At 65.0% G+C, this 26,541-nt stretch overlaps 1 protein-coding gene across 7 annotated transcripts in view; it reads left to right on the top strand.

The window, feature by feature from the left end:
• Nucleotides 1-24,050, top strand: part of RBFOX3 (RNA binding fox-1 homolog 3) — a 464,942-nt gene extending 440,892 nt beyond the window's left edge. For 3 of the 7 annotated variants that reach the window (XM_040456586.1, XM_040456587.1, XM_040456580.1), the window contains 11 exons: nt 3,504-3,758; nt 9,461-9,598; nt 11,591-11,644; nt 12,457-12,549; nt 14,025-14,085; nt 17,221-17,274; nt 17,477-17,609; nt 18,094-18,256; nt 19,167-19,228; nt 20,318-20,396; nt 22,060-22,353. In XM_040456586.1, the coding sequence (XP_040312520.1) occupies nt 3,537-3,758; nt 9,461-9,598; nt 11,591-11,644; nt 12,457-12,549; nt 14,025-14,085; nt 17,221-17,274; nt 17,477-17,609; nt 18,094-18,256; nt 19,167-19,228; nt 20,318-20,396; nt 22,060-22,104 (1,104 nt within the window). In that variant the 5' untranslated portion in view covers nt 3,504-3,536 and the 3' untranslated portion in view covers nt 22,105-22,353. Of the gene's footprint in view, nt 1-3,503; nt 3,759-9,460; nt 9,599-11,590; nt 11,645-12,456; nt 12,550-14,024; nt 14,086-17,220; nt 17,275-17,476; nt 17,610-18,093; nt 18,257-19,166; nt 19,229-20,317; nt 20,397-22,059; nt 22,354-23,943 lie in introns of those variants that run through there. The other 4 variants (XM_040456582.1, XM_040456581.1, XM_040456585.1 and 1 more) reach the window with 4 other exon arrangements.
• Nucleotides 24,051-26,541: the final 2,491 nt, after the last annotated feature.

Below are 26,541 nucleotides of genomic sequence, written 5' to 3'. Positions count from 1 at the left end.
TCCATCTTCCACCCATCCATTTATCCACCCATCCTATCCTCCGTCCATCCATCCATCTTTCCATCCTTCTGTCCACTCATCCAACTATTCACCTATCCATCCGTCCATTCATCTACCTATTTGTCCATTGGTCCGTCCATTCATCCCTGCATCCACCATCCCTCCATCCACCCATCCATCCATCCACCCGCCCACCCAGCCGATGTGCACTGAGACTCTTCCGAGTGCGGTGAAGTGCTGTGCTGAGTGCAGGGACGCGGGAGCAGAGAATGAGTGAGTTGCCCTCGTGCTCTGAGAATTTCCAGTCCCCTGGGGAGCCAGACATGTTCACAGGCTGCTCTGAAATGCCGCCGGCTGAGACGAGCCCCCAGCCCAGCAGGAGGACTCTGCTCGGCTCATGCCTCAGAGCCAAGCCTCTCCTTGACTCTGGCCCCAGCAGACCAAGAAAGAAGGAAGAAAAAGAACGTGGTGACACTGGCCATGCTGCCCTCTCTGGGTCAGGTGTTGACACGCCCCCAGGGTGCACCTGGTACCCCCTGCTTTCCCATCAAGCCCGGCCCGAGGGCCCTCAACCCGAGCTGCACATCAGCACCTCCTGGGCAAGTTTGGATGTAAATTGACTCAGACGCCCTGGGGAGGAGTCCAGGCGTGGGGTGTGCAGCCAGGGTGAGAGCCACTCGCTTGACCACAACCACCTCCAGCGCGGGTGTGGGGGAAACACAAGGCAGGGCTGGTGAGGATCTCCCCAAGACCCCCCAAGTCACAGTCGCCAGCCTTTATGCTGCACTTCCTCTGTCCAGGCACCGTGACGACCTCTTGCAGATTGAGGGAACTTGTCAAAGAGGATGGATGGTCACCCAGGGCCACCCAGGGGCTAAGAGGGAGCCCTGCCTGTGTAGCCCAGGCTCTGAACTCTGTCACTCAGCTGTAAAACCTCACCCCCCCCCCCCGGCAGAGACACCCAAGTGAAGGGCCACAGTTGTGCGTGGAGGGGCAGAGGCATAGGTTTGAGGGCCGGGCAGCCTGCGCTGCCTTCCCAGCTCCTGCCATGGCAACCTGACCAGTCACTTAGCCCTTGTGCCTCAGTTTTATCGGCTGGGAAATGGGGAGCGCTGTTCGCCTTGTGGGTTGGAGGGGGATTAAGTGAGTTAATGTCTGCAAAGCAGAGAGCACCATGTTCTCAGACGTGCTGATTTATTGTCCTGTGCTAAATGGCCCAAATGCCACCTCCTGCCCACCCAGACGCCTCCGGACCCCGGCACTCAGTAACCACAAACATGCTGCCTGGTGTCCCGCCTTTGTGTCCAGCCCAGGGAGCCACTGCAGTGCGGGGCGGGGGCGGGGCGGGGGGGGGGGGAACGACGGGGCGCCTGCTGTCACTCAGTCCCAAGGGGACCCAGGGAAGAGGGCGCTGGGGAGAGGTGGGGGTGGGGTGAGAAGGCACGGAGGGGAGAAGAGCCCCTCCTTCCCGGGCCTTGGAGGAGGTAGGGAAGCGGGGACACTGGGAAGATGTTAGTGAAGGTTCTGATCAAATATTTATCAGTTAATTGATCTCTGGAGGCTTCTGACAGTGCCCTCCCCCTTACCCTGGCCATCTCCTCTTCCTCCTGCCCCCTCCCGCTCCCCTCACCCCTTGCCCTGGCCTCCAACCCTCCCTGGCCTCCTCCAACCCTCCACCTCCCCTCACCTGACCCTTCCCCACCCTGAGCCCACCCCCTCCCCCGCCAGCACATCTGCTCACAGCAGGTAGTGGGACCTCACGGGCTACTTTGGAGCGGTGAGGGGGGATGTCCAGCGAAGGGCGTGCACTCACAAGTGTACGTGTGTGCATGCACACGCGTGTTCCCCTCCTGCTCTCTGGAACTCCGACACTGCCCGGGCTTCAGTCTCTGCAGACAGAGGTGGGACCCGGCAGCTTTGCACAGGAGGAGGAGAAGGACAGGATTTTCGGCTCCTTAGGCCAGCACTCAGCAGGGTCACCCCAGGAGTTAGGGGTAGTGGGCGCTGAGAAGGGAGGCTGGCACTGGGTGGGGGGTGCTGGCAGAGAGTGGGCCCCCAGCCCCCCACTAGCAGGGAGGTGGGCAGGTGGACAGAGCCCCGGCCGGAAGACAGAACACCCAGCCCGGGGCGTTCGCGCGTTCGTCAACACCCTCCTGAGGCCAGGGCACCTCACGCTCTGGGTAATTGTCCGAATTTACCCCCGCTCCGGATTGCAGTCTGCACGGGCCGGGCTGCCCATCTCGCCTGACTCTCCGCCACGGGCCCTGGGCCTGGCGCCCCCACAGTCATGGGTGAATGAGTATAACTGATGAAGGACGGGGCAGAGGAGCACCCTTCTCATACAGGGGGAGGGGTGGACAAGGAAACAAGCCTCGAAACCCGCCACGGTCGGTCGGCGTGACAGGGGCAACATGGGAGTGCACGGGGCTCCTCCCCAGGGAGACATCAGGAAAGCACCGTAAGTCTGTGCAGGGGTCCTTCCGCGCCGGCGGGCGGGATTCTCAGAGATGGCATTCTCTCCCCTGGGGACACCGTCAGAAGGCCAGAGAGTGCCTCGCCTGCTCAGAGGGGCTGCTGAAAGCCCGCCCTCCCCACCACCTCCCCTCTGACAGCCTGAGGACCCCAGTCCCTTCTCTGGGCCCCTTCCTCCCAGGGCCACATCAGGGGCTCCCACGGGTGCCCAGGTTGCAGCGGGAGGTCTGGGGTGAGGGCGAGACCTTGCACTGCTGATAAGATCCCAGGTGATGCTGCTGGGTCCAGGCTCCCCATTTGAAGACCCCTCTGCTCTGCTGGGATCCTGCCCAGGGCCTGGGGCCTAGGTCGGCAGCCCTGCAAGGGTGGGGTGGGGTGGAGATGTGCTCAGGGGTTGTCGTCAAGACAGAGCCAGAACCTTCCGTGCCCCACAGACCACACCTCACCATCAGGGCCATCGGGGGGGGGGCCGTGTGGTGCGGACTCCGAGTTCTGTGGGATCAACTCTGATCACCTTCTGGGCAGAGGTTCTCCTTCACCTCCTTTACCAATGGGAAAATCAAGGCTGAAAGACTTCGTCGGGGAGGAGGGTGTGGGTGTGGCGCTAAGGGTAACGAGAGAGAGTTCTTGTCTTGTCTGGATCAGTGTCTCCTGGTGGGATGGCGTCATGAGAGGTCACCGCTGGCTGATGGCTGGGTACAGGGTGCACGACGTCGCATGGGGTCCTTTCCTACGGTTTCCTGTGACTTTAGTGGCCTCAGGTCTGACAACGACAAGTGTGTGCATGAGTGGTCTCGAGCCCTAAGCTCCCCAGACACCTGCCGCCCCGGCAGTCTCCTCTAATGGCTCAGATCTGGAGCCCCGTGTCGGGGAGTCCACCACCCAGGGGGCCTGGGCAATGCTGAGGGGCCACGGGAGCTTCTGGAACCCGCCCCCCTCCGCCCCCGTTCAGCCCGTGAACTCTCACAAGGAAGGTGGGCAGGGACGGGGCCCGCCAACGGTCTAACCAGCCACTCTCTTTCCCCCCACAGGGCAATCAGGACGCCACGGCTCCGCCTGAAGCGATGGCCCAGCCCTACCCCCCCGCCCAGTACCCCCCTCCGCCACAGAACGGCATCCCCGCCGAGTACGCGCCACCCCCTCCGCACCCCACGCAGGAGTACTCGGGCCAGACCCCGGTCCCCCCGGAGCACGGCATGACCCTGTACACACCAGCACAGACCCACCCCGAGCAGCCGGGCCCCGAGGCCAGCACGCAGCCCATCGCTGGGGCCCAGACTGTGCCGGTAAGGGGGCCCCTGGAGCCCGGAGCCTCGGGGAAGGGGGGGGCACACCCACCCAGAGGGGAGGCTCGGCAGGGCCGTGCGGGCCAGCAGGTCAGGGGCCGGGAGAGGCCTCGTGGTGGGGAGCCAGGTCCTTGCCCCCCAGGGAAGGGGCTTTCAGCCTCGGACACCGAGGGTCTCTGTCACACCAAGGGCCAGGCACCGTGGGTGGGCAGTGACCCCGCGGCCGGCCGAGGCCCGGGCCCGGGTGTCTGCGCAGGCGGGGACGGGGCGGCGGGAGAGGAGGCCTGGGGCCCCTCGCGTGTCTCGGGTTGCGGGCTCGGCGATCATTTCTAATCGCTCGTAATCTACCCGTCCGGCTGCCCTCCAATCAGAGAGCCTTGATTATGTGGTCGTAATGCGGCTCCGAGGAGAAAGTGCTGAGCCGGCCGCTTCTCAGACATTCCCTGACAGCGAAGGATTGTGGCCGGGAGCGAGCGGCCGGCCTGGGGGGGTGGGCGTCCCACGAGGGCAGCCCCCTCCCGGGGACCAGCCTGAATGAACCCCGCCTGCTCCAGCCCTTCCCCGGCCCTCCCAAGTGCCTCCTCCAGGCGCCCGCCCCTGCCCGCCCCAGGGCGTTGGGGGCATCCGGCTGTCCCTGCTGGCTCCCTCCCAGCGATGGCTGGTAGGGGTTGGGCAGGAGGCCAGCATGCCCTGTGCCGCCTGGGAGGGGCCCCGCCCTCGCAGCGTCCCGATGGGCGCCCCTGCCCTGCGCTCCCTCAGCCCTCCCCCTGCTCCAGCCTGGCTGCCGGTGGTATGGGGGCACTGTGTGGATCCAGATACTACCCACCTTCCCTGTGTGGGCGCACCTGCCCGCTGGGCTGGCCCCGACCCTCGTCTGGGGCCCAGCCGCTGCCCCTCCTCCCCGTGCGGACTGCCACCAGCCTGAGTCAACTTGACCACTCCCCGCGTCGCTGCGTCCCATGGACGCCCCCCCAGGGTTCCTACAGCGGGAAAAGGCGACACCCGCGGGTCCTGGAACCCGGACCTGACACGTGCTTCTGGGGCCGCTCTGTCTGCTTCTGCTTCCTGAAACCCATGAGGGGGTGTGCTCACACCAGAGCCAGAGGGGCCTTTCTGTGCACTGTCAGTGCTGGCAGATGGGCCCGTTCTGATGGGAAAGCATGTATCTGGCCAAACCTCCCGCGATGTGACCTCCTCGTGAGCAGACACTGAGGCCCAGGAATCTGCCCTGGGAGCAAGCACAGGAGACAGGATGGCCAAATGGGCAGATGCCTCGGAGTGGGGGGCCGACCATGCAAACCTGCACGGCAGACACCAGCCAGGGGGCCCGCTTGACACCCTGCATCACCAGATGAGGCCTAATGGGGGAAAGCATGAAGTCTTCCTTCACTGGGCAGATGGTTGTCGGGGGCGCGCACTGAGCCAGCAGTGGGGGCACACGGAAGAAATGACCACCCTGCCCCGCGGTGGCCACCGGCTCCCACGAGTCAAGGACGTAAAAGTCAACAGGGGGCCAGTCATGGGACAGAGTATGGGTCGTGGAAGGGACTCAGGAGTCCCAGAAAGGATTCGTGCCGAGAGGTGAGCATCTCACTTCCCAGGCCGAGAGCCTCCCAAGGAGAGCGCCCGGGCCTGGTGAATGGGGAGCCTTGACCTTCCTTCCGTCGGCTCGGGTCTCTCCAAGTCCCTGCAAGGGAGTCAGGGTCCGTAGGTCTTCCGTCCAGGGATACGGAGGAGGAGCGACCGGGACTCATCATGCCCCGGGGCCACCTGAGCCCTGCAGAGGACCTGAAGACACCCAGGCAAAGAGCTGGGCCACCACTGGAGGCCAGGAGCACTCAGCCCCTGGAGTGTCTCCACAGGCAGAGGCTGCCCACCTTGGGAGGAGAGGAGATCTTGCTCTGAGATTCCACTAGCCACCTTCTTCTTTCCAGAGAAGCTGCCCAGAGCTCCCAGCTGAAGCCTGAACACCTCCGTGCTGGGTCACACATCCCATCCTTGTGGGCGGGGTCCTCCGCTCACCACAGCCTCCTCTCTGTCCTCCCCAGCCAGCAGGTGCCATGCTAGCAGGAGCTGTGGCCTTCGGTCCCCTGCGTGCTTCGCTCCTGGAGCTTTAAGCAAAAGGGAAAGGGTGGACTTTGGTCGCAGCGCAGAGGGGACGAGCGCAGATGTATCCCCCCCCCCGGTCCCCCCCAGCCCGGGGAGACTCAGCCACGTGCCGCCACCACGCTGGCAGGGTGCCGACAGACAAGGCCATCCGTCAGCATCAGTGCAACAGGTGCAGTGGCCGGCAGAGAGCTTAGAACGTTCGGTGGCTCAGAGTCCGCAGTGGGAGCGCACGGCTCTGCCAAGGACGGGGCTGCCCCTTACGACAAAGAAGACGTCGCAAACAGATGGCTTGAGGCTACCCACCCGTGGAGGATGCCTCCTCCCAGGCCAGCTCGCCACCCAGCGGGCCCGCCGGGTCCTTGCCTGCTGCCTGAGTGCCTGCCAGGCCACTGGCCCCCTCTCTCTAGGCCTCTCGCTGTGCTGAGTTACCTCTGGTAGCCCCAGGTGAAGGGGCTGCAGGCTCTGGGGATGGAGGTGCCCTGGGTGGCATGTGGACCCTGCCTCTAACCCACCAGGGGTCAGCTCCTGGCCTTGAGTGATGGCTAAGGTGACACGGAGAAGGACAAGGACACTGTGGCCAGACGGGGCAGGAGGGAGGCCGGTGGGGAGGTGGTCACTGTTGCTTCATTCTTCCCTGCCTTGGAGCCCTGGGGCCAAAGATTGCTTTAAAAGAGACAGGAGGGGCGCCTGGGTGGCGCAGTCGGTTGGGCGTCCGACTTCAGCCAGGTCACGATCTCGCGGTCCGGGAGTTCGAGCCCCGCGTCGGGCTCTGGGCTGATGGCTCCGAGCCTGGAGCCTGTTTCCGATTCTGTGTCTCCCTCTCTCTCTGCCCCTCGCCCGTTCATGCTCTGTCTCTCTCTGTCCCAAAAATAAATAAACGTTGAAAAAAAATTTAAAAAAAAATAAAAGAGACAGGAAAGAAATGGGGAGTCCCAGGGAAAGGCAGCACAGCCCGGCCCACCCCCCACCGCATCCCCCTCCCCGCCGGGGACACTCGCCCATCTTACCTTCTTACAGCCACTGAACCCGTTCACCTGCCTCTGCGTGTAGCTGCGCTCGGGTGAGGGGGCTCCTTTCTTGCTTGTGCCCTGGCCCCACTCACGATTCATCCCACATGACCCCCTCGACGCCCCATTCCCCCTCCTGGCCCTCAGCTGGCTCCCCTTAAAGGCCTCTACGGTGAGGCCCGGAGGAGGCCCCCGGACCGTGGAGGCTCACAGTGGGCTCAGCCCTGCTATGAGGACAGGCCCAGGGTAGAGACAGTCCAGGAAGGCCGCAGGCGCCTCACTTCGTCAGCGCCCTCCCGCGCCCCTCCACTGTGTGCCCAGGGCTCCCCGCACCCCCCCCCCACACTCCTTTGGGTGCGAGCTGGCTAAGCTGACCGCTGCCCTCTGCTGGTCCCAAGCCGGCATTACATGCCCCTCCCTGGCCGAATCCCCAAATTTAGGGGGATTCCGTTAGTCACCCGTACCCAGGAGCAACTGAGGGCACAGCTGTGTGAAATGCACTGGGTGGGGCTGGAGTGACAGAGGGCGCTGGGCCCACCCTGACCAGTGCACGGAAAAAGCCACATTTTGTCGTAACCAGAAAGCAGGAGAGTCAGCAGATACACGGCCGGCCCTGCTCTGATTCAGGGGCACCCACGAGCCTCTGGAGGACTAGCACAGGCTTGCTCTCTGTACAGCAGAGTGGGACCAAGGGAGGAAGACAACTGGGGGGGGGGGGGCGGGCCGGACTGTTGGGCATTTGCAGGTCCCTAGCTGGGCAGGAGGAGCCCCCGGGTGCCCCCCAGCACCCCCCAGGTGCCCAAAGGCAGCTGCCAGACGTTGCTCCCGCAGACCTGCCACCCACCCCCCCATCCGGATGCCTCAGCAGACTGGCTCCTGGGGCTGCTTGGTGGCCCCCGGGCCCAGGCGCCGCCATCACCTACAGCCCCACCCTCGGACACACGTCACTCTTGCCAGCCCGATAGGAGGGCTCAGAGAACACACTCTCAGCAGAATGGGGCCCACCGCTCGTGGGATGGCCTCCCTGGGTCACACACGTCCCCAGGTGAACAGGAGGACGGTGGCTTCAAACCACACCTGGGATCGCACACCGTGTGCTGCAGACCCGAGTGCGAGGGACCAGCGGCCCCGGAGCTGATGACGTCCACCCCCCTCGCCTGTGGCACCCTGGCGCCTGGCCAGAGGCCTCCTGGCCGAGTGCCGAAGCAGGGCAGCGGCCCCCTCCTTCCAGAAAGGATGAACGGTTGGCCATTGAGGGCAGCCACTCAGGAGCCCACAGACAGACCTCTGGCCACTAGCCGTCGCCTTGGACGAGGCTCTGACTCTCAGGCTGTGTTTCCTCAGCCGGGAGGAAGCCTCGGGCACAGGGCCTCCCCCTGCTCACCTGTCCGAACTCTGGGAGGCCTGTGGTAGCGGCCAGCGCCCCCTCGATTGCCAGCAAGGAAACCCGGCAGAAAGGAAACCAGCGAAGCGGCAGTTCTCGGAGGCCCGTGGGAAGCGGTGTCTGGGCGTCTCTCCCTGGGCTCTCTGCACCCCGACCGTCGCCGCTGCTCAGCTGTCTGTGCTCCTCCAGCCGTGAGCGAGGCCGCGGCCACCAGCACCTCCACTCTTGCGAAGTCCAGCCTGGGCCTCGGGGGACCCTCCCCCTGCGCTCCCTCCGGGCAGAGAGAAGCTCAGGGCGCCCCTCGTGCCTCCAGCCAAGGTCCCGTCCGAGGCGCAGACCCCGGACAAGGACGCAAGGCCACGCAGAGTGCCGGGGACGCGACCCCAAGAAAGCCTTGGCATCCCTGCGGGGCACCTGGGGACACAGTGGAGCCCCCGGGGTGGGTGCCACCCACCGTGTCTGTCGCTGGCTGATAGCTGCCCCTGGACACTCCCACTTGCCTCACCAGTGAGCTGAGCCACAGTGAGACTCGGGTCGGTCACCTGCTCGCCCACCGGGCACACGTCGATGGAGCCCAGGCCGCATGCCGTCGGCACCATGCTTCAGCAGGGACGGAACCAGGCTGGGGGCCGGCCTGCTGGTGTGCTGGTGGCCTGTCCCTGCGGAGGGTCTGGGTGCTGCACAGCACGGGGGCTAGGATGAGGGGCAGCACCTCGCAGGCATGCGTGCCTGGGGGCGGGCTCTGACATCTCCCCGGCTTCTCATCAGGCCTAGGAAGCCAAAAAGGCCCCCGTGCTCCCAGAACTTGGGTTGTGTGGGGTAAGGGAGAACCCTTGACTTTGAGGGTCAGGATAGTCGGTGCAGCCGAGGGACCGCTAAGGTCAGACCTGTGTGCTCAGGGCTGAGCCAGGCGGTGACGGCGCACCCGGCCAGGGTCGCCGGCCCCACGTTGGCGTCTGTGGTGTCGGGCACAGCCACGTGCGGAGGCCTGGAGGGGGGGCCTCGGAGGTTAAGGTGCCGCTGGGCCGCACCTAGTGAGAACCGCCTGCCCGGCCCCCCTGTGGCCCCCAGCCCCAGGATGGGGAGGCCCAGGGAGTTGGAGGGTCCGGCCTTCAGAGCCTCCGCTCCGGACGGGACGGGACGGGACGGGACAGGACGGGGGCCGAGAGGGGTACCTCACAGCCCGGGTCCTCTCCCCGCAGCAGACAGACGAGGCGGCACAGACGGACAGCCAGCCGCTCCACTCCTCCGACCACACAGAGAAGCAGCAGCCCAAGCGGCTACACGTCTCCAACATCCCCTTCCGGTTCAGGGACCCCGACCTGCGGCAAATGTTCGGGGTGAGTGCCTGCGGCCCCTCCGCGCCGGCTCTCCCGACGCGGGGTCCCCTGGGTCCAGCTCTGACCTGAGCCTGCAGGGTGGAAAGAAGGGGTGGCAGCCAGACACGCAGCACCTCCACGCCCCACCCCCACCCCCACTTCCTCCGTCCTCGGCGCTTCTCAGAGGCCCCTCGAGGCCCAAAGGTTATCAGGCGCCCGCTAGGTTATCACTCCGCAGTCCCCGCGGTCTGACAGGAGGGGACCACCACCCCTCAGAGGGCACTGGGAGGGGCAGCTCAGCCTCGTGGCCCCACGAGGCCCGGCAGCCGACCAGCCCTGCCTCTCCTGTGTGCCCGAGGGCTGAGCACTCACCCTCTCTGCGCCCGTGTCCTCGGGGCTCCGGGCAGATGCTCAAACCGTGGGAAGCAAGCACGCGCCACCGTCCTTCTGGATTCCCCCAGTTGGTTCCGGCAGGGCGGGCCTCCGGTCTCGTGGCGACTCTGTTGGGCCGCCTGACTTGCGTGCGGCTGCCCGGTGGGCGAGCGGGCCGGCACCAGCCAGGCCATCCATCCCAAACAGCGCAGCCACGGAACCCCGGGGGGCCCGGCCCGCGTTTCTTCCCGCGCCCCCGCCCTCACCCCAAACCCTCTTTCCCGCCGCCAGCACTGTGCCCGCCCCCACCCCGGGCCTCTGAACCCCAGCCCCGCCTTCACGCCATGCCCCCCCCCCCGACCCAGATGGGATTTGTCAAAGGGGAGGTGCCGTGAGGGGGGACTCAGGATAGACCCGGCACCCACGCTTGGCCCCGAGCAGCCACTCCCCTTCTTGGAGGCCAGGCCCCATCGGATTGGGGGCTTAGACACAGTGAGGGGCCTCTGGGATGTGGAATCATCAGGATTCTGCCCCACTCGGCCTGGGCCCCGGCAGCTGCCAACCCCTTTGATCCTGGGGGTCCCCGGGTAAAGCGGCCGCTGTACAAAGCTCGCCCTGACCTCGGTCCCCAGGTCACCTCCCATCTGTCTTCCCCATACAGCGGACACCTACTGGTGTCAGCTGGCCTGTCCCCTCACCAGGGTGTCAGCTGGCCCATCCCCTCACCAGAGCGTAAGACCACCTGTCCTCGTCCCCGCTCCAGGGCGTCGACTCGCCTGTCCCCTGTCCCCTCACCACAGCATCAGCCCACCTGTCCCCGCACGAGGACAGGCAGCACCAGCCCTGTTCCAGCCTTCGTCAGAGTTGAGATTGCATTGCTGTCCTCTTCCGTGTCACATCACTGCTCCTTTGACACCCTAGTCCCAGTGTTGTGGGATGAGGGGAAGCCCATCGCCTACACATACCAGAGGCCTCGGAAGGGCCCCCCCGGGACCTGGTCTCGGGGATTTGGCCTTCACAGGTTCGTGGTCTCCTGCGACAGTGAGAGAGACAGGGCTGCCCCGGGGGATTCTGGGCCGGTGATGGGGCAGGAAGGGGGCAGCCAGAGCATCCGGGCCTGCCTGGCCGGTATGTCCCAGTCAAGTAGAGTTTGGGATCGGTTCTGTCCTGCACCCCACACAGCCCGGCCCCAAACAGCACAGGTCGCTGGCAGCACAGGTCTGTCCATAGCACTTTGTCTCTTCTGAGGGCTCCTGCCCGTCGGCTTTTGGGAAGGACCTATCTGTAGCCCTTTACCCTCTAGTGTGAAGGAGAGGTGGCTATCGGTAACTTGGGGCAGGTCCCGGCAGGGAGAGGAGAGGGCCTCCAACCGCGCCGCACCCTTCCCCGGTCCTCGGCCCCCACGCGGGTCTCAGGCAGGGAATGCGCGCTCCGTGAGAATGGGAGGAGGCGTCTCCTGTCCCCCCCACCATGCTACACCTAGAGCCCCTCCTACTCCCTGCAGGAGGCTGGGGGCGGGGAGGGGGGCTCGGGCCAGACCCGGGCAGCCGGCGAGGGTCTCCTGAGAAGCGGGCGAGCCGGCCGGCCGGCAGTCTTAACCCATCCTCCCTTGTCTCCCCGCCCCCCTCTCTGTCTCTGCAGCAATTCGGAAAAATTTTAGACGTGGAGATCATTTTTAACGAGCGGGGCTCCAAGGTGGGTGCCGCCCAGAGGCCGCCACCATTACAGCGCCGGCTGTAGGTCCCGCCAGGCTAACGTGTGAAATGTGCGTTTCCTTCCTGGAGAGCTTCGAGCCCGAGGACCCCTGAGCTACACGGGTGCTTGTATTCCCCGCTCCTCCGCCCCCCCGCCCCCCCACCCCGCTGTCTGTGTCGTTGCTGCAGCTGCGATGCTTTCTGTCTGAGCTGCCAGGACCTCTCTGTCCGCGCCCCCGCTGAGCCCCGGGTCCCCAGCCGCCTAGCCGCCCCGCCAGGGGGCCGCCGGCCTGCCTGCGAGCTGGCCCCGAGGCCGGTGGGCACGGCCGCAGGGGGGGCAAAGACAGGCCCTGCTCCCTGCTCAGGGAAGAGAAGACCCCCCCCATCCAGGCTCCTAGGGTGATGGGGGGTGGGGCTGCCCCCAGGAGGTCCTGAAACCCAGCTTTGCCCCCCAGGTGGCATTAGGGCGACACAGTCCTGGCCCCTGGCCGGGTTGGCATCTCTTTCATGGCTTTGGCCTGTCCTCTCGGAGGCGCCAGGCTGTCAGCTCAGGCCGGGCTCAGGCCAGGCTGGCAGCTGCCCCCGCCTGGGGCCGGACCCTTCCTGGGCATCCTGCCGGTGGTACCAGAACAGACCTCTGGGCTGCCGACCTCTCCTTCAACTCACCTGACTCAGTCCCTCTCTCTCTCTCTCTCTCTCTCCCCCTCTCTCCCCCCCTCCCTCTCTCCCCCTCCCTCTCTCCCCCTCCCCACTCCTCCTTTTTTTTCCTTTCTCTCATCCTTTCTCTCTGTGTCTGTCCTTCTCCGCTCACAGGGTTTTGGGTTTGTAACTTTTGAAACTAGCTCAGATGCTGACCGAGCCCGGGAGAAGCTGAATGGGACGATCGTAGAGGGACGGAAAATTGAGGTGCTCAGATAAGTGTGCTGCGCAGGGCGCGCCCTTGAGAAACGCCACTGTCACCCAGGTCCCCCACCCCAGCCCCGCGGCCACCCTGCAGAGAGCCGGGCCAGGGTCCCCAGGGCAGGGAGACGGGGCGGGGGGGCAGAGCCCAGCCCATCTCCTGCCACCCCTCGTGGGCCTACGCTTCAGGCCCATCCAAGGGCCCCCTCCCTCTGCTTTCTGGAAGAGGCCCCCCAACTGTGGGAGTCAGCCAGACACTGGGAGGAGCCCCCAGAACAACACGTTTGAGGCTGGCCAGCTCTAAGCACCACAGCCAACCCAGTCTGTCCCCCAGTGGGGAGGTGCTATTAATCCCCTCCCTCCGGGGAGAAGCAGCTGTCCCCTGTCCTCCCCCTCCCCAGCTGCCAGGGCCTGGAAAGGGACCTAGCCCAGAGGAGCGGCAGAGAGAGGAGACCACGGGTCCCCTTCGGCCCCCCTCACCCCTTCCCTGGTGGGCTGCCCATCCCCCTCGCCAGTGCTGCGGCCTGGGAGCTGGGCTCCTGGACAGGCAGGGCAGCGGGGGGTAGCCAGGGAGGGGAGGGGTCCGCAGCGAGTGTAAAGTCCGTGGGAAGAGAAGCGGCAAGGCCTGGGGGGGCGAGGGGTTCCAGAAGCGGCAGCCCTGCAGGCACCGACCTCGGCCAGGCTCTGGTGCAGCACCCGGTGGGCACCGGGGAATGCGGCCCCAGGCCCAGGGGCTCACACAGGACATGGGGAGGCAGTGTGGCCCCGACTCCTCTCTTGAGTTCCACCACCTGCCCTATTCTCGGTCTCCTTCCACAGAGGCCGAGCCCCACCCTCCCTACACCCCAGTCGGGCCCCTGCAGGGACTCAGATGCCTGGAGTTAGGACCCACCCCCTCGGCGCCCGCGTGCCCCCTCTCCCGTCGGCCTTGCCCTCGAGGGGCACACGTGTCCCATCAGGAACTCTCCGCCGGCCTCAGGGGAATGGGGTGTTACCCCCCCCCCCCGACAAGAGGGGTGCCCATGGCTAGGAAGGCCTCAGCAGCCACCGAGGGCACAGAATGTCTTGGGGGCCGGTCTGCTAAGTTGGGCTGAGAGCACTTTGTGGAGAGTCCACCAGCCAGCTTCTCCAGTGGCCTCGGGTTGCCGGAGAGAGAAGCTGGGGCTTGGTCTGCGGGCGCGGCGTGTGGAAGCCGAGGGCCGGTGGGCCGGACGTGGTGCCTGAGCCGAGCGCCGGGAGCCGTGGTGGCCCAGGCTCCCTGGAGTGGGGGCAGCACGGTGGGGAGGGGAGGCCTGGGAGGAGGGCCAGCCAGGGTGTGGGGCCAGGCTGGCCGCGGATGCTGTCCCGGGCCTTCTCCTAGCCCCCGGGCCCTCGGTGCGGCTGTGCAGGAGCGGTGCAGAGCAGGACTGGGGTGGCCGGACGCTTGCAGGGAGCCCAGTGCCCTGCACACCCTCACCTTCTCCTCCCTTCTCTCTGGGCAGGTCAATAACGCCACAGCCCGCGTCATGACCAACAAGAAGACTGCGAACCCCTACACTAACGGTAAGGGCCCCAGGGCTTCTGGGAGGCTGCAGGGGCCCACCTCCCCGGATGCTGAGCGCCCCCTCGTGTCCCAGCTCCGCCGGGTCAGAAGGGGACAGATGGGCCGGAGCAGGAGGAGAGCTGGGGCCGGATGCCCGGGCCTTCCCAGGCACGGGACACCCCAGGGACAGGCCCCAGGCACAGTGGGCGGTGGCCACTGTTAGTTATTTTCCAAGCGGTGAGGTGGGGCCTGGGCTAGAGACGCTCCCTAGTGAGGGAGTGTGACGATAATTCTGATAGTCCTCCATCCGGGCCTTGGGGACCCAAGTGTCCCCAAGGGGATCTCCCCAAGGGAAGCCTTACAGGCACATAATGCTCGTCAACTCAGTGGTCTTGTGCACCCACACACCTGACTCTAAGCAGAAGCAGCCAGTCTACCCTGAAGACAGAACCGCCGAGGCTGAGGGGAGGGGTGGCCCTCGCCTCTTCGCGTCTTCACCCCGCCGGCCAAGGCGGACTGGTTTGGGCGCAGCTGGCAGTGCGCTGGGGCCCGCTCGACTTCGTGCCCGTGCCGGTGAGCGGTAGCCTGCTGTCAGGATGAGTCTCCCTGCAGGGTGGGGGCTTGACGTCTCACCCCCCAGCAGGGGCAGAGTGACCAAGCCACACCCCCCAGCGCTCTTGTCCCTGTGTGATTGGCCACCCATGGAGTCAGGTGACAGGTCAGCAAGGGTCAGGGCGCTGGGGGGGTGGGATCTGCCGCGTATGACCCACAAGTGGGGCCTCCAGGAGCAAGGCAGGGGTCTGGCTGAGCCACATTTAGACTAGATTATGGCTCCCACCCTGCTTTTTGGAGGACTGTCAAAGCTCACATTTTTTAAAGAAATTCGGGACACCCGCCTTTGCCAGCGTCCCGAGCTCCTGCCGAATGCTTGACACGGCAAGGCACAGTGGTAGGTGTGTTTGGCAGGTCAGGACGATCATCGGGGGCCCGTCGCCCCCGTCACCTGGGAGCCACACCCCCTGCTCTCCAGCCAGAGCCGGGAGCGTCGGGAAGCACGGAATCCAGAACGGAGCCCATCCCTGAATGACCACGTTCCTAGCCCGGGATGGGCGCGGAACCCACAGTGGTCTCACGACAGGGAACGGTGAGATGCTCACTGCCAAGGTTTGACCTGAGCATCCTCGCCGGCCTGAGCAAGAAGGACGTGGGCTGCGGTCCGCGGGCCCCAGGTTCTCTGTGGGGCGATAAGGAAGCCCAGCACGTGGGCTCTGGCAGCCTGGGTATGTGGCCTGCCTTCGCCTGAACCCTCCAGAGAATCCATCGAATTCAGAAATTCATCGGCTGCGGGGCGGGGGGCCGAAGTGTCCACTGCAGGAACCAAACTCCCCAGGTTTGACCAGGCGTTAAGACTACTTACAGAAGAAACAAAGGAGTCACCCAGGGGGACCTCAGGCTGCCTCTGTCATCTGGGGTCCCAGACAGTGAAACGGGACCGGCAGCGACAGGAGGAGGCATCAGAAAGCCAGAGTGACAGACAAAGATGCCCGAGATTGCAGAACTGAAGGACCCACGGGAGCCCCGAGGACGGAGCCTCAGCGGGAGGGTGGGCTTGGGTCATTGGCCCCAGGACTCCACTCCATCGTGGTTCTTACTAAGAAGACTCAGTTCCTGGGACGAGTTCTTTTTAGGAGATGAAACATTTCTTCCCTCCTGATCTGGGATTTAGAGAAGATTCCAGAGTCTCAGCAGTAACATTCAGACACAGAATGGACCCCCGGGAGGAACAAGGCCCCAGACACTCCCGGCCGCCCACCCAGCAGTGGGGATGTTAGAATCTGGGTTGGAGGCCCACAGGTAGGGTCTGACACTGATGGCCTGGTCTCGTCCTTCGCCACGCTCTCCAGAGGCGTGTTGCTAGGTGGCCAGTGGGTACGGGTCCCTTCTGTCCCTCCTCACAAAGCCAAGCGGGATAGGGAGCCGGGCTGTCAGGACATACTGCCAAGATACGACCAGGTACAGCGAGGCGGTCGGGGGCTGGGCTCGGTCAAAGACACCATGCCGTGCCCATGGGATCTGAACGAGCACCTGGGGCCAGAACCCACTCAAAGCCGGCTGCCGTCCACCCCTCGGACCCTCCGGTGGAAGCGGGCTTCACTCCTACACGTGGGTCCCTGGTGGGAGGGGAAGACTGGTCCAGAAGCGGAGGGCCCTGAGCCAGTCCATTGCAGACAGGGACAGGTGGGTGCAGATTCGCTGGAGGCCAGGGAACGGCCAGGAATGTGGGCTGGGTCTGGATCTGGCTCCGCCACTCCCCCCGGCTCTGGGACGTGAGGCTGCCCTTCCCTCCTCCCCGAGCCTCCGCTAGCTCGTCTGTAAAATGCGAGGGTGTGACACTTGGGTGGGTTTAGAACAGTGTGGCGCGCGGTGAGGTGCTCCGGAAATGTTAGTTGTCCTTCTTAGTCCAGAGGCCCTTCCTCCTCAGGAAGCCCTTCCCCTGGCTGCTCCGGGGAAAGACAGACCCAGGACGGTCGGGGCGGGACTCAGCCGTGGGGACGGAGAGCTCCACCCCAGGACAGGGGCTTTGGGACAGGAGGTGGCGGGAGGCCGTGGCAGAAGCCACGCCCCCTCACGGCAGCCTCTGGCCCTCCTGGAAGGCAGCCCGGCCCCCACCGGAGACCGCGCTCCCGTGACTGGGCCCCATCATGTGCCGAAGCGCAGGTGGGCCGGACCCCTCGCCCCAGCTGTGGGCCCGCAGAAGTTTACAGAAGTGTTCCAGTTTCCCTTCCTAGTTCTCTCCCGCAGGGACTGCAGACTCCAAGCTGCCGGAGCTGGTGCCCCGCCCCCCTACGCAGGGCAGTCCCAGGGGCGGGCTGGGGCGGGCCACAACTTGAAAACAATCAGGAGGACACCCAGGCAGGGGGGTCGGGAGAGACTTGGTCCCTGTTATCTAGGGACCAGAAGGTCAGAGCCGGTGAGCCTGCAACATCCCCAAGAGGGGCCCGGGGTCTCCTCTCCCCGCCCTGACCGCGGAGGGAGGTGGGCCGGCCTCCCGCCGGGCTGCAGAGGCCACGCCTAAGGTGGGAGGGTCCCAGGATAGTGTGAGGAGGGGAGAGAACGGGGGAAACGGTGACTGGGTTTCTTTGCTTCTCTTCTAGGCTGGAAGCTAAACCCCGTGGTGGGCGCAGTCTATGGGCCTGAATTCTATGCAGGTACAGGCTGGAGCGGTCACTCTGGGCGGAGCCGGGCCGGTGGGGGTGTGGCCGGCGGGTGGGTGTGGCCAGGCAGGGGCGTGGCCGTGCGGGCGTGGTTGGGCGGTGCCGGGCTAGCTGTGGCTGCGCACTGGCCGGGTTGTTTCGACCTGGCCTCAGGCTTTCCCTCTCACCGCCTCTTCTCTGGCCCCCTTTCCTGCAGTGACGGGGTTCCCCTACCCCACCACGGGCACGGCCGTAGCCTACAGGGGCGCGCACCTACGGGGTCGGGGCCGGGCCGTGTATAATACGTTTCGGGCTGCGCCGCCCCCGCCCCCCATCCCAACTTATGGAGCGTGAGTACCTGGGGAGGCACTTGGGAGGGAGGCATGGGGGAAGCCCAGGGCGCGTGGAGGGTGGGGGGGGGAGGCCCTGGGCAGCCGGAGGGGCTAAGCAGCCTTTCCAGAACTGCGGGAAGGTGGGGGGGAGGGGGTGTCGGGAACCCCCAGACCTTTGCACTGCAGTCGCCTCCATATCAGTACCCCAACCCGATCCTGCCACGGGCGCCAAGGCTCACTGGCATTTGGGGGACATTTAGAGCCCCGGCACCTTGCCAGCTGATTTAATGGGATGGTGGTTGGCCCTTGAGCTCAGCGAGGGCCTGCTCGAAGCCCTCCCTGGACCATTTCCCCGGGGCCCAGTGCCCTCTGCCTGGATGGGGGGACAGCTGCCTGGGCTGGGGTGGGGGGAGGGTAAGCAACAGGGGCCGCGGGGCCCCTGGCTTAGTGGGAGAGAGGAACTGACCAGCAAGGGTGTTACTCTATTGTTATACCAAAACAGGGCACTGGAGCAAACGCTTGTTAAAATGCCAGTCCCATGGGCAGGGCTGGCACCCTGCCCCCTCCCTCCTCAGCAGACGCCGGAGCCGGCCTGCCCACCACTCTCTTGTCCGTTTGCTTCCAGGGTCGTGTATCAGGACGGCTTTTATGGTGCTGAGATTTATGTAAGTGCGGTCCAGAGGGGAGGGCGGGGTGGGGCTTGTCCAGGCCTTCAGCTGATTTCCAGGGTCTTCCCCTCCCCCACCCCATCCCACTTCGTCCTCAGAACCCCAGAGGGTGAGAGTGCCAGGGCAGTGGGTCCCTGGGGACCTCGGCACAGCGGAGCCTGGGCTGTCTGTGCTCATGTCTTCTCCAGTCCCCAGGGCGTTTGGGTGATGGGGGCAGGGGCGACTCTCCCGTATCCCTAACTGCATTGGGGTCACCAAGTGAGCCCCGGTGGGTACCCCATGTCCCGTACAGAGGCCCAGAGAGAGACCAGGAGGCAGGGGCTCGAGGGCAGACCCCTTGGTGGGTTCCTGTGGCTTCTCTCTCCCTTCGTGGGGCTGCCCCTGCTGCTTCCTCTAGCCCAGAGCCCCAGCTGACAACCCCTTCTCACGCACCTACCCAGCCCAACACGAGACCTTGCTTCCATCTTGGGCATTTGCCCATAATCCAACAGTCCCTTTGTGCCAGGGCCGAGATGTGATCCGGGTTTGCCCTTGACCTTTCCCAGTATCTAGGATGGCACCCAGTCACCCATGGGTTCTCCACGCCCACGGGCATCAAAATCAGGGGCCCACTGGACTGCTGGCAGGTCTGTGGGCACTTAACATGTGGCAGGGCCACGAACACAGGCAGACACGTAATTGGTACCCACCAGTGTGTTGAATGGGGAAGTGAACAGACACCCCTGCCTCACCTCAGCCCGGCCCACTTGATAATCTGTGGTCCTTAGGTCTCCATTAGGCCAGAAGCGAGGTGCCCCCAGGCCCGCACCCACCAGCCAGTCCTCACCTGGCTGAAAGGGGAAGGTTGACAGGCCACGTCAGCCCCGCTAAGCCTCTGTGCCATCTCTCCCTCCTCCTTACCCTGCAGGGGGGCTATGCAGCCTACAGATACGCTCAGCCTGCAGCAGCAGCCGCGGCCTATAGCGACAGGTATGGCTGGGGCCGTGGTCGGGATAAAGACAGACGATGGGGTAACAGGGTCCCTGCAGGGCTGGGCTCAGACAGACTTCACTACTGCTTGGGCCTGGGGCAGCTCCCCCTGGCGGCGGCACAGAATCTGGACAGAGGAGAGCAAGTCCGAGACCCCTGAGCCAGCGCCCCCCCACCCCCACCCCAGTTTCTTCAGTCCCTTCCTGCCCTGGAGGCCCCGGAGTGGGAAGGGTACTCAGGAGGCTGTGTTTCTGCCTGTGGGCGCGCCTCCGATCCTTCTCGGGGCTTCAGGGTCTGAGGCCCTTTAGCTCGGAGAAGGAAAGGCAGCAGCTTGGGCTCCCAGGGGCCATGGCGAGACCAGGTGGGCAGTGTGGCCATCTGAGAGCAGCCGGCCCTCTGCCCAGTGGTGGGCACACCCAGGGGCTGGGGGGTGGCTCTGTGTTTGGAGGCAGGTCCCCCAGGGGTGGCCTAGCCTAGCACATGGGCGCTTGGCCCATTGGGCACAGAGTTCCTGCTTAGGGGAGCCTGGCATGCACGTGGTGGGTGCCGGCCGGCCTGGGGACCACCTGACTGTCCCTCCTGGTGGCACCCAGGGACCCGCACCTTTCTCGAAGCTTCTCGCTGCATCTCACGTGTGGGTTTTGTCCGGTAGCGCAGCAGGCCCTCCGGCCCAGCCCTGTCCTACAAGAAGGTGGCATTGCACACACAGAATTAAGTTGAGAGGAAGGCCATCAGGGGGACACAGGGCCATGTCCCCCCCTGTCCCCCCTCCCTGCTCTGAGCACTCTGCCCTCATTCTTTCTGGGGATCGAGGTTTCTCTTCCCTCCACCCCAGCTCTGTGAGGACTCCCATTTCCTTCCACGAGGTCCCTGGTAGAACAGCCTGCCCCTCGTCAGGGCCAGCACACGCTGGAAGAGCTGAGAGGAGGGTGGCCAGCTGTGTTCCAGACGCTTCCTTCTCAACAGGCAGAAAGGATGGCCAGGAGGGAGGGGGGGCCTGGTGGGCGGGACCACACTGGAGGAGGTGGGGGGCCCGTTGCCACCCCTCACCTGCCCCCATCGCCCCCCCACACCTCCCTCTCCCCCCAGTTACGGCAGAGTCTACGCGGCCACCGACCCCTACCACCACACCATCGGCCCCCCAGCGACCTACAGCATCGGAACCATGGTAAGGAGCGGGGGGCGCCGCCTGGCCTTACGCGCTGGCCGTTGACGAGGCTGGGGTGGGCAGGCCCTGAGGACAATGACCCAGACCTCTGACCGGCGCCTGGGAGGACCAAGGCCTGGATTGGGAGTCTGGGGGAGAACTTGCCCCTCTGGGCCCCCGGGGGACTTCGAGGGAGGCAGGTCCAGTGAGGACGTCTGGCCCTCTGGGGAGCATCCTGGTCCGCCCACTCTGCCCAGTCTTCTGAGGCTCCAGAGGCTCGTGGGGGGGTGTCCACCACCGTCCCCCTGTGTCCTGTCACTGCGCTTTTCCTCACGTCAAGGAGAGGGACAGGGGCTGCCCCCCACTTCCCACCCAGACCCGTCGGCGGCCCTGGGGCCAGCGCTCTCCCGGCACCCACTCCCCCCACACACTCCCGGCCGGCTCTCGGCACCAGAGGTGTGCAGGCCAGTGTGTCTGTGTGTGTGTGTGTGTATGGCCAGCTGTCGACACATGCAGCCCAGCTCACTCTGTACCCCGAAACCTGCTTCCAGTGGTCACCTGCCTCCTGTGCCCATCCACCCCCGGCCCTGGGGGGTGTTGATGTCGGTTTTTAGCTAGCTTGGCATCCAGCATCAAAGATGAACACGTTTTTCGGGGGGTAAGGAGGGAGGAGGTTCGGAGCCAGTACGGATACGTTGTTCCATCTCCCTTGGTCTTGATTACTCCCTCCCCGTTTTTGTTCTGTCTTTGATTTTTTTGACAAGTTCCCGGCATCCCAGGCAGCCTGCAGTGACAGCTAGCAGCCACAGGGGGCAGCAGCAGGCCTCTTGGGGGCCGGCCCCTCCCCGGACAGAGGCCCCAAAAGTGCGCTCTGCGGGTCCCTCGGCTCCAGGCTCAGCTCAGGGCGCCCCCCACCATGCAGCTGCTGGCTAAAAGTTTTCATTGATTCACAGAGGGGCCCCAATTATGTTCTCATTTTTGCTTGTAAGATTTTCTTTTTTTCCCCTCTGGCACTTGCCGCTCCCATTTCCTGTTGAAATTGGTTGGTGGGGAGGAGGTTCCTGCGGAGACCTCCCTGACCCAGCGCAGCCCAGGGACACAGGAGCCGGAGCATCCAGGACCCGTCCTCCTCAGCCGGATGCAGGGCCAGGCCCAAGCGAGGCCCTGGCGGAAGAGGAGGGACCCCAGGGACCCCCTAAAGCTCGGAGGAGCTGGGCGAGCAGCCACAGCCTCTCCTGGTGGAGCCGAGGCCTGGGGAACCCTGACAGAGGAAGTCCGTCCACCCGCCAGAGCCCCCAAGGGGCTCTGAGGAGGTGGGGCCCTCGCTCAGACCTCCCCCGACCCATTAAAGAGAGAGGGGCCCCGGGAGGGCCAGGCCCGAGCCTAGAGAGTCGTCAAGAGACTTCTCAAACCTCCTTGTCCCGGAGTGCCGGGGCTGATGACCCCAGCAGCCTCCTGGCCCCCAGGCCACCACCACGACAGAACGAGGCCCAGGGCCCGCCCCCCCCTCCCCCGCCGCCGCCCGCTGCCATGGTAACTGGTACCCGCTCTCCCCAAGGCCAGCCTTAAAACATGGGACTTAGCGATTGCTTTTTGGTTTTCCTTATTTTTTTTTTCTTTTTGCTTTTTCCCCCCCTACCACAAGGCGGTACTGATTGGCTGTTTGTCATCTTTGATGTTGCAGGCTAGCCTCTGCCGAGGAGGGTACAGCCGCTTCACCCCCTACTAGCAAGAGGGCCCAGCCCCTAGCAGCATTCACACTGACTGCCCAGTACACACCACACCCAGCAGGCCAAAACCAGGCACAGCCACCGGGAGGGCAGTGCGCCCCCCCCAGTCAGCGGCACGCGACGCTAAAGTCCATAGGGTTTTCCTCCAGCCAGCTGGCGTCCCTGCCCCTCACCATGGCGTGTGTGTCTTGGACCCTGGTTACCCCTGTGTGTCTGAAACCTTGCTTCTTATTTTGACTTTGTTGACGTTGTGACCCCCAAGCCATTTCAGGTATGGTATGCACACAGTGGGAGGGGCCAGGCTGGGCACGAGACCCCCTCCCCCTCCCCGAGAGCTGGCAGTAGAGCCCGCCAGGGCGACACCCACTCCCCATCATCCCCCGGGGTCTGTGGAGCCACAGGAGAGAACCCCCCCGCCCCCCCCCCCCCCCCAGCGGCCAGCGGGGGGCCACAGCCACTGCCCCTCCCCTGGGGTTCAGGGAGGGACGCGGGGACGGTGCCCCCTTCCCACCTTCACCTAGTCACAGGAGTAGCCGTCTCTGCCCTCCCCACCCCCATCCGGCTGAAACTAACATTTCTGATTGAAGTTTATTGACGTTTCCTGCCAAAGCAGTCACAAGCACACGTGTGCAAGGCGGAAACTGCCGTGGCCACACCAGCCTCGGGGCTGCTGAGCCTCTGTTGTAAGAAAGGAAAAGCCAGGAAGAAATTCCCCTGCACCCCGCCACCCCCCACGCACGCACGCACAAAGCCATCGCCCCGCAGGGCCCCAGGGGTCGCCCTCAGCCCGCCCGCGGTGACTTCTGGCTGCAGGCTCTCCCAGCCCCCACCCCGCTCCGCCAGGCCCCGGGGATGGCACCTTGGCCCTGCTGGACTTGGGGTCCCGGCCAGCCCGGCACCTGTGTTGGTATTCGGGCTACGGCACCCTTCCCCTCCCCCGGGCTTGGAGACCTCTTTTTGCCAGGGTCCATTTCAGGAGGGGGGAGCAGGTCGGGAGCAGGGGGAGCCCCATCGCGGGCCTTCCTGGCAGAACAGCACTCGGTACCAGCCTCCCCTGTAGAAAGGTCCCAGGACCGTGCGGGGTCCGGGGAGGAGAGCCTGGCTGGGGCCGCCGGTAATCCTCAGACAGCCCCGGTAGCTTCTGGAGGAGGCTGCGCGGTCAGGACCTGCCTCCGTTACAGGAGAAAGTGTCTCGGGGCCGGGGAATCCCAGGTGCCCTGGCGCGCCAGAGTTGGGCTTCCGGGCGCGGCCAGCCAGCGGGTGTGGGTTCCCCGCCAGCCAGGGCACACCGGGTCCCGGCTGGTGGAGTGGCCGGATCGTGTCCTGGGTGCCGGGCCCTCTCTTCCCACTGCCCAGAGCCCCTCCTTCTCAGCCGCCTGGGTCCGGGCCCTTCGTGGCCTGTGCTGTGCCGTCCACCCACCACGCCCTCTGTCTTCAGCCAGCCGGAGCCAGCCGGGCCCCCCCCTGCCCAGCTCAGCCCTAGCAGAGCCCGCAGGCTGCGCGTGCCAGCCAGCTTCACTGGGCTCTCTGCTCCTGCCGCACCCCCCCCCCCACCTCTGCTTCTTCCCACTGCCAGCCCATACTCTCTGCCCTGGAGAATGAGGTCTGCTTTAAAGTCAGCTCACGGAGGATGATGGGTTCCTGGAAGCTGGGGGGGGGGGGGGGGGGGCGGAGACAGGCTGCAGCAGGGGGGGAGGCGCTAGGACCTTGGGGCCCTGCGCCTGGCACCCGTCCGCCCGCCCTGCGCCCTGTGCGGGCCGCTGGGGCTGGTCCCGTCCTCACCGCACGCCTGGCAGTTGCTTCTGTGAAACTGCAAGTCCTTTCTGTTTCTGTTGTAGTGAAAGCTTCCACCGTTTCCTTCTTGGACCATGAAGGGCAAAAACAAAAAACAAAAACAAAACAAAACAAAAAAAAAACAAAAAAAATCACAAAACAAAAAACAAAACAAAAAAAGATGTTAAGATCCAAGCAGCAACAAAACCAACCAAACCAAGAAGCATCCACCACGTCCGAGTCGCGCGTGGCAGCGCACATCGCAGCGAGGGAGCACGTCCGGCGGGCACCGCGCCCAGGAGAGCGCCCGGGCCCCCGCCCCTCCCCGGCCACGGCGCTGGTGGGATGGGGAGGGCAGGAGGGGAAGGGGCCTTGTTTTCTACCAAGTCTTCCTTTCCGGCGCCCCACTCCCAGGGCACGTGGGGCCCAGCGGAGGAACGGGCCACAGGCCCGCGCAGGGGAGAGCAGCCAGCGGGACCTGACCTTGTTGCCGACCGTGCCGGTGGAGGGGACGGCTGGGCTGGGCGCGGGGGGCGGCCACTCATTCCCGGGGTCTCTGGCTCCAGCCCGTGCCCGTCACCCTCACGTCCGGCTGTCTAGGCCCCAGCTCACCCACTCTGCCATGCCGCCAGTGCCCACATCCCAGCGAAGGCGTTTGCAGGCCACCAGAGCCGGTCCGACCAGCAGCCCTGGGGCCCGACCCCAACACCAAGGAAGGGCTGACATGGTTCCAGAACTGTGGGGCGCCCAGGCCCCCCAGTCCGGTGAGGGGGCTCCCGGGCAGCCTGGACAGGATCATTCCCCTTACCTAAGAGCATCGGGAGGGTAAGGGCCTCGGGGCTGAGGACACGCTCTGGCTCTGGCCAGTTCCTGTTCCTTTTCTGGAGGCGGCCCTGGGCCTGGTCTGTGGGAGGGAAGGCAGGCCTCATGCCGCCTGCTGGACCGAACCCTCCTCACCGCTGCCCTGCAGGGGAGCAGAGGGCGGGCGGCCGGCCAGTGCAGCATGGTGAGGTCCGGAGTCAGGGTGCCGTGGGACCGGACGGCCAGGCCAGAGCAGGGAGAGCGAGGGGTGGGGAAAGGCCCAGAGGGGTGCCCGGAGAGCAGACGGTGGGCAGCAGGGAGGAGGCCCTGGCCAGGCAGGGATAGCTGGAGTAGGGAACAGCAAAAAATAACAAACATAGGCTCCCAACATGGCTCCACTGTCTCATGAAACGTAAAAATTAAAAAAAACAAAAAAAAAAAAAAACCACCTCACTTTATATATTCAGCATCAGCTCCTGAAGTGAGCCCCTTTTCTATTCCTGTTGTACAGAGCCCCGCCCCGCCCCTCCCGTCCAGAGCCCCCTCTTCTTGCGGCAGCTCCGCCCCCGGCCCCGCCCTCCCGGCCCCCCAGGACTGCAGCCGAGCCCCAGGCTTCCTTTCTTACCATTCTGTATGCTTCCAAGGTGTGACCATTCAAATCAACAGTATTATTATTAAGATTATTAATAAAGATTTCTTTCTTCAAACCAGGACGACGCTTTTTGATTTGGCAGCTCCCGGGCGGGGCGCAGAGGGTGGAGGGCCGGGAGGAGCCCCGCGGCCCGGGAGGGGGGTCCGAACACCTTTCTGGGCCAGACGGCAGAGCCCCAGCCCTCCGCACTCCTTTCCCGACCCGACCCAGAAGAAGCCGGAGGCAGGGCTCACGCGTACCCCTGGAGCCTCGCCTTGTCCCCGCTGCGGTAATGCTTGTAACGTTTCGAGCACATTCCGGGGGAGACCGCCACCGGGGCCCCTTCCCCGTGAGCAGAGGCTACCCCACACCGGCGCCTGGCCGGGCCCAACGTGGTGCCGAGCAGCAGCTGTGGCCAGCCAAGTGCGAGCGGGAGAGGGCACGGGGCTGGGGGCGCCGTGGGGAGGAGGGCCCTCAGATCCCAAGCGCGCCCCGGGCTCTACCGGTGTGATGGGCGATGGGCAGAGCCCCGTCCCGCGCTTCAAGGAGAGCCCCGGGGGGCGGGGGAGGGGAAGGGGGCGCCCATGGAAGGCTGGGGCGCACAGCCCTGCCATCCTCCCCACCCCCGAAGAGGGGGCAGGACCGGAAGGAAAGCACAGGTCAAATCAAGAGCTGAGAAGCCTTGGGCGTGGGGGGACTGGGCCAGAGTCCAAAAGCAAGGTTGCCCCACCCACCACTCAGCTCACCAACTTGAATTCCTCCTGTTTTCACGCAGAAAAATTTATTTGAGAGCTATTACACCCACCGCAGGGGCACAGGCTGAAATGCTAACATACTAAGTTTCCTGCCCAGAGCCTCTGCTGTCTTCAGGCCGGGGACGGAGCTCCCAGGGAGCTGGGGTTGCGTGGTCTCTCGCTTCTAATCGCGTGCCCCCCAGACTGTGAGAAGGTCATGGCCGCTATAAATTTTCCCTCCTTCTCTGCATAAAACATTTGGGGGAACCAGCAATTAAAGAAGCGAACAGGGGGCGCCTGGGTGGCGCAGTCGGTGAAGCATCCGACTTCAGCCAGGTCACGATCTCGCGGTCCGTGAGTTCGAGCCCCGCGTCGGGCTCTGGGCTGATGGCTCAGAGCCTGGAGCCTGTTTCCGATTCTGTGTCTCCCTCCCTCTCTGCCCCTCCCCCATCCATGCTCTGTCTCTCTCTGTCCCAAAAATAAACGTTGAAAAAAAA

Source organism: Herpailurus yagouaroundi, unplaced genomic scaffold, assembly GCF_014898765.1.
Source record: "Herpailurus yagouaroundi ecotype Mexico unplaced genomic scaffold, PumYag 217, whole genome shotgun sequence".
Classification (NCBI taxonomy): Eukaryota; Metazoa; Chordata; class Mammalia; order Carnivora; family Felidae; genus Herpailurus; species Herpailurus yagouaroundi.
This window is presented reverse-complemented; position numbering and strand designations above follow the sequence as displayed.